Source organism: Corvus brachyrhynchos, unplaced genomic scaffold (assembly GCF_000691975.1).
Source record: "Corvus brachyrhynchos isolate BGI_N302 unplaced genomic scaffold, ASM69197v1 scaffold59, whole genome shotgun sequence".
Classification (NCBI taxonomy): Eukaryota; Metazoa; Chordata; class Aves; order Passeriformes; family Corvidae; genus Corvus; species Corvus brachyrhynchos.
This window is the reverse complement of record NW_008246054.1, coordinates 2,908,997-2,919,194: the sequence shown is the minus strand read 5'-3', so window position 1 is coordinate 2,919,194 and position 10,198 is coordinate 2,908,997. Positions and strand designations below refer to the sequence as shown.

Here is a 10,198-nt window from a genome sequence, read left to right as displayed (position 1 = left end):
CCGCCGGGTCAAGCCCAATGCAGCGCTCCGCATCTGGGCATCCCAGCCGGGGGTCTCATCCCACAGCCCGGGGCTCCCATCCAGCGGCGCACCCCACTTGGGGATGCCATTCCCTGGCTCATCCCACAGCCCGGGGTTCCACCCACTCGGGGATCCCATCCCCAGGCTCACCCCACCACACAGGGGCTCTCCCAGCCCTGGCTGATGGTCCCGGCAAAGCAGGGAGGATTCCACAGAGACGCTGATCCCACCTGGCCCCCAGCACTCACAGCAACTCCAGGTTTGTTAAAAGCCATTTTAGGTGACAGACAGCCAGACTGCCTCCTTGTTGCCCATAGCAGGAAACCTGCGAGCACAGCTCGGGGGCTGCATCCCCTCAGGCCTGAGCCCTGCCGTCACTGCTGCTCCTTCTCCTCCTCGCTGTGTCCTTTCCCCACCCTGAAGCCCAGCAGCAGTACTGGCTGGTCCTCGCTGTTTGCACTGAGGCTGGGCAGGGAAACCTCACGGCAAGACAGGGGCTGCTTTGTGTCAGCCGGGCCAGGGACAGCCCCATCCAGGGGGATGCAGTGGCAACAGGCAAGTTAGAGCAAGGGGGACAGCAAATAACGTAGTGGGAAATGATCTGGGAGGCTCAGTCATGAGGTCATTGTTAAGAGAATTTCCTGCTTGCTATCAGCAAATTTTCAGATTATCCATTTGCCCTCTTTTCATGGTACAGGTTGCTCCTTCCTTTTGAGTTTGGCTCAAAATGACCTTTGAAAACAAGCTGGTCACTGCAAGCCCAGATCCCCACTCAGTGTGAGTGTCAAGCGCACCACTCAGTGTCAAGCACCAAGTAATCAGGGCCTAATGAGCAAAAGCCTTTGCTGGACTAATCCGAACAGTGGTGATGAGTAAGGAGAATCACACAAAACTGACTGAAACCCCCCAAATCCTGCAGCATGTTTGCTGCCTGCTTTTAACCCCAAGGAGGTCCCTGCTGCTCCAGAGCTGTGCCCTGACCTCTGTGTGGGCTGGGCTGACATTGCCCAGGGCGCTGCTGCGGTGACGGGGACCATGAACATCACCTCGGCCACCCACAGCCCCCCATCCAGGCAGGTTTTGCCATCCCACTGAAGCCAGGATGGTTCTCTGATTTTCAGTTTTAATTAAGACAGGAAAAGAGAAGAGCCTCTGAGATTTGTTTTTCTTTTTGACAGTGGGGTCGGTAATTTGGGAAACAGCAGGGACAGGAAGATGCATGGCTGGAGGCATTCCACTCTCACTGTTCACCCTGCTCCTGCAGATCCCTGTGCCTTGAACATTGACTTTGGAGGCCAAGAGTGGGTGGTGAACCCTCGATGGAGATGGGAAATGACACACCCGGGCCAGGGCTGAGTGTGGCTTGAAATCCATGGAATGCCGCTGCAGGGCTCTGCAAAATTCAGGGGTGGATTGTCCAGCGAATCTAATTAGGAATGAGCAGACCAGCCCAAACTCTAATACGCCAAGTAATTAAGTGATTAGTATTGATTGTTAGAATGCCTAATGAGCAGTTATCACTGAATGATTAATTAATCCAATCAAAAGAGTAATAAAAATTCTGCAGGTGTGATGATACCTTATATTCAACGCACAAGGGAAGCGAGATCTCTCCCCATGGTGGCCATCTCCGGTTTCTGTCCCTGGCACCTGGCACCAGGGATGCACAGCCTGGACTGCTGCCCCTGTGCAAGGGGTCTTTCCCCTCCCAAAAATTCCCCTCGCCCTGCCAGTCTGGGGTCCCAGCATCAGGCAGGCACCCGGAGCTGTGTGGCTCGAAGGTGGGGAAAACAGTTCCCCAGGCGCTGTCAGCATCCAGAAGATGCCGGGATCAGTCAATGCTCGTCTCCTCCCTGGGAATTCTTTCACTCACTGCCTTGATTGATTCAGTCGCTTCAGTTTCTCCAGGTCAAAGCCCTGCTAATCCCAGCTAAGCCCGCAGGGTGCCGTGCGCTGGCCTCTGATCACTCCCCTGCCAGGCGGTGGCTCTGTGGGCACGTCCCCAAGAGCACTGTGGCCTCGGGACATGGGAGCTCGCAGGGCAGCCACAGCCCCGGAGCGGTCATTTGCTGGCCCGTAATATTTACCTGACTAAATGCTAATGAGTAAATGATCTCTGAGTAAATGATCTCCAGACAGAGCTCACAGCAGTGCAGAGCAGCTCTGACCCGTGAGCAGGGACCCCCAGCCACCTCGTCCCCTCCAGAGCACCCTGTGCTGCCCACCTTCCTCTGGGTGGGATGTCAGCTGGGGACAGCACAGTCCGATGCCGTCACCCGCGGTGCCCAGAGCTGCTGCTCGGCAGGGGGTGCGGGACCCTGAACCATAATAGCGGCACATGCTCACCCCCCTCTCCTCTGCCATCAGGATCAGCCCCATGGCCACAAACCAGAGGGATTTCTGTCCCGGGGGGGCTGCGATGGCACCCGGCATTCGCAGGCAGCGCCGCAGCTCCGGAGATGATGGATGCAGGCTTTAATGCTCTTTTCTGTGCATCTTTGAAGGATTTGAGGCTGATCGCCTGCGCTTCCTGCGTGGCATCCACAGCTGGCTCCGTACAGCCCGTCAGCTGCCTCTGCTGCCTGCCGGGCCCTGCCGGGCTGAGTGCAGCAGTTATAATTAGAAATGCTAATCAGTTCTTGTGTTTCTGGCTTGACAGCCCTGCCACCCCCAACACAACCTTCCCTCCAATCTGTCCTGTGCTCGCCCCCTCCGCTTCCTCTCCGAATCCCTGCTACTTGTAATTAAGCACTACAAAGTTAAGGGGGGTTGAATGGGGGTGCTGGGGCTCATTGGATGCTTTGGGCCAGGACTGCAGCCCCACAGAGCTCCTGGCTTGCTGGGAACTGTTTGGGGCTCCCACTTTCTTTCACCACTATCCCCTTGTGCTGGGGACACCCCAGGGATGTCCCTGGCCCTGAAGTATGAGGTGGAAGAGGGGGAAGCTCAAGGGCTCTGCAGGCAGTGCCAGGGTTAAAGGCAAAGGGTGGTGGCTGTGGCTGGGAGCCCTGCGGTGCTGGCTCTGAAAGTGGAGCTTGTCTCACTGGGATTTCCATCGTGTGCCAACCATGGGGGCTTCCCAGCCAAGGAGGAAAAGCAGCTTGCAGAGGAGCTCGGAGGAGGAGGCTGAGCAAGCACTGGCTTAGCTGATTACGGAGTTATTCATCATCAGGGCTTGCTTTGGGACACACAGCCCAGGGGATTCCTCCCTCACCAGTGCCCACAGACAGCCCCTGCCAGCCCCCAGCCCTGCCACATGAGAACCAGGGCACGGCTTTGGCCCTGGTCATTTGGCTCCCAAAGTCAGGCTTGGCCAGAGAGACATTCCTTGGAGCAGGCACAGGGCTCTGCTGGCCTCAGAGGAGAAGAAGGTGCCCAGGTGGAATGAGCAGCTCTGGACAAGGTTTTTAAGTCAACCTTCATCATCCACGAGCTCCCTGTTTATCAGCTTCGGTGAGGAGAGAGGCTGCAGTTTGGAGGGTTGATGTGAAAAAGGTTTTCAAGAAGGCAGTGGCTCCCTGAGCAAAGGAAACCCCCCCTCACCTGCTCTGCCCAGGACCCCCACACTTCACTAGGGACACATCTGCTCGCTGCAGCATCTCTCAGCATGTGAAGCAGCAAAGGCCTCTCCCTCCTCCCCACACACTGAGCACAACAGTTTCTGGAGAAAGGGAAATAAGAGAAACAAGGAGGTATCACAAAAAGAGCATGGGAGGGACAGGGCATGGTGGCTTCAATGACGATGCACTCATGAAAAGGCACCAGCAGCACAGGCAGCTGACTGGTAAAGCTCTGGGGAGAAGTCAGATTGTATTTGTCATGACTAATTGTCTCCCTCCAGCACTGTGGTCCAGCTTTCACGCATGGCATGAGCAGGGTCCCAAGCATCCAGGAATTAATGAGGGTCTGACCCTGTCTGCGCAGCCACTTGAGTTTTGCCAGTGCAGACAGCTGGCTTAAGAGGCCCTTTTATCCTTCACATATCAGATCAATTTGGATAGTTATAATCTAGTCCTGGTGAAAGCTCAGAGCAGACTTTATTGCCCAACCAGCTCAAGGAGAAAAAAAGCAAGCAAGAGGGAGAGGTCATGCTGAACTATCGATTGTGCTGCTCCCAGATTGGCCTCGGCAGAGAGCTCACCCAGGACAGTTTGCCTCTATCTCCTGCTAATGCTGCTCCATTGATCTTCTGTGACAGGCGGCAACTACAAGATTTTTTTAGGTTGGAGTCATTAAGAGGCATTAATCAATAACAGAGGAAACAGAGAGAGAGCAACTGTTTGTTTCATGCAGACATATTCCCCGTGCGGATTTTAGCCTGCTGAGGTGCGCGTGGTTTATTTCCAGGGAGGTCTACCAGGAAAAGAATTCACCTTGTGCTGGACTCTGGCACTTGGAGGAGATCCTGAGCCAGCTGCAACACAGTGGCAGCTCCAGCAGGGCTGTGCAACAGGAGGGCAGCACCTGGGGAGTTTGTGGCATCCCATTCCAAGTACCCCAGTGTCTTACCTAGCAATTGCCCAGACCCTCTGCTCCCACACAGGTACCCCAGGAAGAGATGGGTACTGATTTCACACGCCCAAAGAGCTGGGTGCTGGTTTCACGTTGTGAAAGCTTCTACTAAACAAAGCTGCTGCCTGGCAGTGGTGCAGCCAATCCCAGCAGCCTGTTCCAGGATCCAGCCCCTGAATGAGCTCAGCCCCAGCCCAAATTCATTCCTGTGGCAAGACTGGAGCTGTTCACAAGAAAAACGGTCTTTGTGCTGAAAGCACCCTGGGCTGCTCCGTCCCTCCCGCCCTGCCCAGCAGTGTCAGTACATTTCCACTGCTCCATGGTGGCAACATGCCTTTTTCTTCTCCAGCAGCTCCTGTGCTCGGCCCCAGCAAGTGTCTGTGCAGGTGCTGGAGCCCATTTTCCCTTGGAGAGGCAGAGAAGAGAGCAGGAGACCTGCTCAGGAGCAGGAGGATGGGATCACCTTCAAAAGTGATGGTTCTGGCCCCAGCAGAGCAACCAGCGGCCTCAGGGTGATCTGGGGCTGGGGAGGTGCTGCAGCTGCCCGTGGCTGAGCTCAGCTCCAGAAGCAGCCCTATGACACAGAAATGATGTTTAATTGCACACCTGGACTTAGCCCAAAGGCCCTTTAGTCCTGCTGTGTGGCACGGCACTGGCACTGGGGAGAGAACATGGCTCAGCCAAAAGGGCCTGCACCCAGCAGGTGCCACGGGATGCTTCAGAGTACAGGGAAACATCCTTCAGGAGGCAGGGATGGAGATTCCAATGGAGATCAGTGTCCCTTTCTGGACACACCTTGCCTCGACTCCCACAGCCGCAGTGTCCCACTTTGCAGTGGTCATTCCTGCAGATCCCCGGGGAAACAGGATCCTCCTCGTTCCTGTAATTACAGCCACACATCCCCAGCACAGGGATCAAGGGCTGCAGGAGAGGAGGGGATGAGATTGCTGGCTCAGGTTACACAGGTGGGGCACACAGAGCCCATAAGCACCTGGCAGTCCAACCCTGGAGACACACCCAGAGCTCAGCACCACCGGCTGAATCCAGCCCAGGTGGGCCTTGTTATGGGAATCAGCGCAGGTGGACTCTTTATGGGAACCCAGCCTAGGTGGATCTCATTATGGGACTCCAGCCCAGGTGGATTCCTTATGGGTATCCAGATCAGGTGGGACTCCTTAGGGGAATCCAGCCCAGGGGGGCCTCGTTATGGTAATTCAATCTAGGTACACCTCATGATTGGAATCCAGCCCAGGTGGGACACATTATGCTGATGATGAGCAGGGGCTCCCTGAGGTGAGAGGCTCTGATGTGGGAGATGCAACAAACCCCTCTCTAGTCCCAGGCTGTCAACCAAAAGAAGCGCTTGGCTCACAGCTCTGCCTTCCCTGCTCAGTCCATCGTCTCCAGGTCAACCATCCAGCCCCATCCACCAGCACAAAATTCATCAGAAACAATTTGATTTGCTTTATTTACCCATGACATTTGGGAGAAAGCCTAATCCTATTGCAACTTGGAAAAAAAAAACCTGATTCCAATTTTACATCCTTGTGTCTGAAGGAGCTCAAGTGCTGCAACCAGGCAAGATGCTTCTTCAGAGGCTGTGTCCTGTACTGGGCACAATCTCATTTCTGGGCACAGCACAGAGCCCATGAGGTGCAGGGGGATTTCCAGCCTGTGGTTACAAACACAAATGCAACAGTAAGACCTGGAAGTCTTGTGGTTTTGCTACCTCATGTTTTTGGCAAAGTCTGCCAGGAGCAAAAAAATAAAAAGCCGGTGCTGGGGGGCTTGGTGGTGTGTTATCCCCAGCTGCAATCCTTGATGGTTGTCAGCCTCGCTGACAGCCCTGGCACACCGAGGGGTCTGGCATTCCTCACGTGGATCAGGATCCTGCCTTGTGTCTTTCGTGGATTTAAATCCGCACGTGGCTGGCATAAAGGTCCCAGCAGATAATGTCTTACTTTTTCAATAGAGTTACTTGTAGGTGAGTAAAGGTTACAGGAAGGAAGGTTCAGGTTATCTAATAGCCTTTTAAAACATGTGTCTCTCTTAATTGCATATTCCCAGAGTCAAAGTCCCTCGGGCTCTTTGCCTTTCCAGTAGCCAGTGGAGGCTGTACCTGCCGAAGCTCTGGCAGTTTAGCAATCTCATGCTTCTGGTTCCTGTGCAAGGCTCCGTTGTGAGAGAGGAACTGCGGTGCTCACATTGAAACCACGCTGAGTCACCACCCGGTTCCTCCCCGACTGTTTACTCTGTTGTCACCAGAGCGCTGACGTGTGATTACCGAGGAGCCCAGCAACTCCAGGGAGCGTGGCAATGGAGCAGCAGGAGCCAGCGTGGAGACTGAGGGTCAGGCTGAAGCTCTGCCCCTGTGAGTGTGGGTTCACCTACGAGCTCCCCTGCTGCCCACACCAGAAGCAGCAGGAAAATTTCATCTCCCATGTGCCCCTTTAGGCGAGAGGGAAATGGGATTCACCCACATCTTTTGCACAAACTGCTCTTAGCACCATCCTCGCCAAGCAGACGGTGGTGTTCCTGCCCAGGGCAAACCTCTTTGCTGTCTCTGCAAGGGCAACGATTCCAGGAAAAGTGATGCCATCCCACTGGGGGCAGCCCTTGGGGCAGCCTCGCTTATGGATGTAAAGAAGGTCCAGGTTCCCAGTCTGCAGCCCTGTCCGTGTGGGAGTAAGTGACACAGTGTAACCACATCTGTGCTGCGATGCTGGGCTGTCCTGTGTACCCTGAGCTACACAGAGGTGACACACAGTGACACCAGGCTCTGACACATCTCCCAAAGCCAGCTGCTAATTGAGACAGGCAAAGAGGGAAGAGGATAGATCCGTGGATGGATGGATGCATGGATGGATGGACGGACTGACAGAGGTCTGGAAGGAGTTATGGCAGATGTGTGGATCGCCTCACTGACCCCAAGTCCCTGGCAATCGAGGCTGCTGTGCAGCACCCGTCACGAGGGGTTGGTGTTGAGGAGTTTGCACAACCCACATCTTCCTGCTATCAGCCCTTCCTGTGAGGGCTCCCAGCCTCGCACATGCGTGCCACGATAAGGCCACAAATGAGGATGTTTGGCTGGCTGCTTCCTCCTCCCCCCAGTTTAATGTCACCAAACCCAGCTGCTGCTTTCAACACACGGCCCTTGGCAGGAGGCAAAAGGAAGCAGGCCGATGGATAGAGCTGCCAGAGGCGCCATGGGCAGCCAAGGGCAGAGGCAGGGTGAGGCAGCGGGAGTGAGATTCTGCACAAATCCAGCCTTCCTTCGGCCCAGCCGGCATCTCCAGAGGGTCCTGCCGAGCACCCACTCTCCCAGCCTGGAGCCTCCTGCTGCTCTACAATCTGCTCAGCCCAGAGCTGGACACATCCCTCCTTCCTCCATACCCCTCCGAGTGCTTTCCCTCTCTTCCCTTCTCCATACGTGGGAGATGTTCTCCGTGGCTCTATTTCTTTTCCAGTCAGAAGCTAGTCATCCACAGGGAGGTCACATGTTGTTGCCAAGGGAAGCAATAAATTTAGGCAAATAAAAGATAAAAGAACACAGCCAGATTATTGTAAGACAAGGGTAATGCATTGGGCTTCATGGCTCTTCATGGAGCCAGGCACAGAAATCCCACCAGCAGTGATGCTGTGTGGACCCTTCTGCTTGGCACCTGATGGGATCTTGCTCCTGCCAGAGATTCTGGGCCCTGCTCAGCTACACTACCTGCAAGGTACCCTTCCCTCATGTCTAAATAATCCAGTCAGTAGTTTAAATATGCAAAACACACAGCACAATCTAACAAACCAGTGTTTTTAGAAGAATTTGGAACTGCTTTATCCTGGCTGAAGCTTGGGAGGATTGGGATGGGGTCACCTTTGCCTCTGCCCCAAAACAGCCACATTTCAAGGGTGATGAGGTGATCCCTGTTGTGTTGCACAGTGGGCAGAGGCTCTCAGGCCTCTTCCATCAGGAGTTTGTTATGAAAATGTTAACACACAGGCTGTCGTCATCTGGCAGCACCACCGCCTGTCTTATGAAATAACTCAGCGTGACAGCTCCGCTTGCTCACAGGCAGGCCCATGTCTGGCTTCTAATCTGGCATCAGAAAGTGCTCCCCTTCCTTGAGCTACAGACTAATATCAAATGTTTCATTTGCATTACTCCAGATAATGAGCTGAAGAGCATGGGGGGAAGGGAATGGCAGCCAAACTCCTCCAGGAGCCCAGATGTGGAGCATTGCACCATCCCCGCCACGCCGGATCTGCTCACCCCGCTTGCCGCTGGCACCGCAGCCGGAATTTACATTTCAGATTCCCAACGTCAGCCAGCGTTTATGAGCTCCATAGAGCGGCCCGCACGACGCCCCAGTGACAGATCACCAGGGACTTTCTTCCCGTGTCAACAAAAGCAAAAAGTCACGAGGATAACACAGAATCGCTCCAGGCCCAGCGTCTGCTCAGCTGCAAAGGTCTCGGTGACTTCCCAGGCATATGTTGGCTGGCACGGCGCTGGAACAAGGCTCCCTGAACAGATCACACAACACAGGCCAGGGGGATTAATCTAATGCTGTGTGGTGATGTTAATACAATAAGGGTTCTTTGTGGCATTAGCTGGAATCATGAGACCAGCTCTGAGATGTCATTGCCTGGCAGCCGTAGGGAGTGCTCTCTCTGGAGAGAAGGAGCTTGTCTCCTGCTTCCAGCCCTAAAGCTGCTGCGGGGCAGGGACAGTGCAGTGAGTTCTCCTCGTTCTGGTGACAGCTCATTTGGGAACAGGATGCAACCTCTGTTGGCAAATCCAAGGACAGCTGAGGGAACAAGGGTTATTTTAAAATGAATAACATTTTTCCTTGATTTTTCCAGGAGCTGCAAAGTTCTGGATGCCAAAGGGATGCTCGGAACTGCAGGGTCACATCTTTACCCCAGTGGAGTCTCCATAGAGACTCGCAGGACTCGAGTTTCGCTATAAAAAGTGTTGCACAACCAGCCGAGGTCAATGAATGGTTTGTGTCGGTTCCAGCAGACACTTTCATCTCCCGTAACAGTTTTGCACCCACAGAGCCTTCAGGGCGTGATCCTATCCTAACCCCAGTGCCAGCAGGGAAAGCTCCATCCTGCTCAGCATGTTTGTGCAGCTGGAAAACCAGCATCGAGCACCAGCAGAGAAGGTCCATGAGGGTCCCAAAGCCTCACACGGTGCCCTGAGGGACACAAACTCCCTCACAGCAGCATTGAGGACCCCAAAGACTTTCCACGGTACCACAAAGGGAGTGAAAACCCCCACGTGGCACCATGAGGGTCCCCAACGCCCAGAGGGCTCCATGAGGGCACCAAACCCCCACATAGCACCATGAGGGTCCCAAACCTCCCAGAGGGCTCCATGAGGGGACAAAACGCCCCCAGGGCTCCATGGGGGTCCCAAAAGTCCACATGGTTCCGTGAGGGTCTCAAACTTCCATGAGGAGGGTATCAAACCCCCACAGAGCTCCGTGGGGGGACCAAGCCCTCATAGGGCTCCATGAAGGGACCGAACTCCCTCCTCCCCTTGCCATGGGCACCCGGCCCGCCTTGCAGCCTGAGGAATCCCCGCTCCATAAGGAACATTGCCTGCGAGCCGGTCCCGCCCCGCTGAGGGAGCGGCGGGGGGGGGGCGGGGCCGCCACACCAGAGGGGG

The 10,198-nt window shown here is 54.9% G+C and overlaps 1 protein-coding gene across 1 annotated transcript in view; it reads left to right on the top strand.

Annotated features, from left to right (window-relative positions):
• The first annotated feature begins 7,739 nt into the window (after positions 1 to 7,739).
• AGPAT2 (1-acylglycerol-3-phosphate O-acyltransferase 2) overlaps positions 7,740 to 10,198 on the top strand; it is an 11,286-nt gene continuing 8,827 nt past the window's right edge. Inside the window, exon 1 of the mRNA XM_008642314.2 lies at positions 7,740 to 7,764. Coding sequence (XP_008640536.1) covers positions 7,740 to 7,764 — 25 coding nt within the window. The remainder of the gene's footprint in view (positions 7,765 to 10,198) is intronic.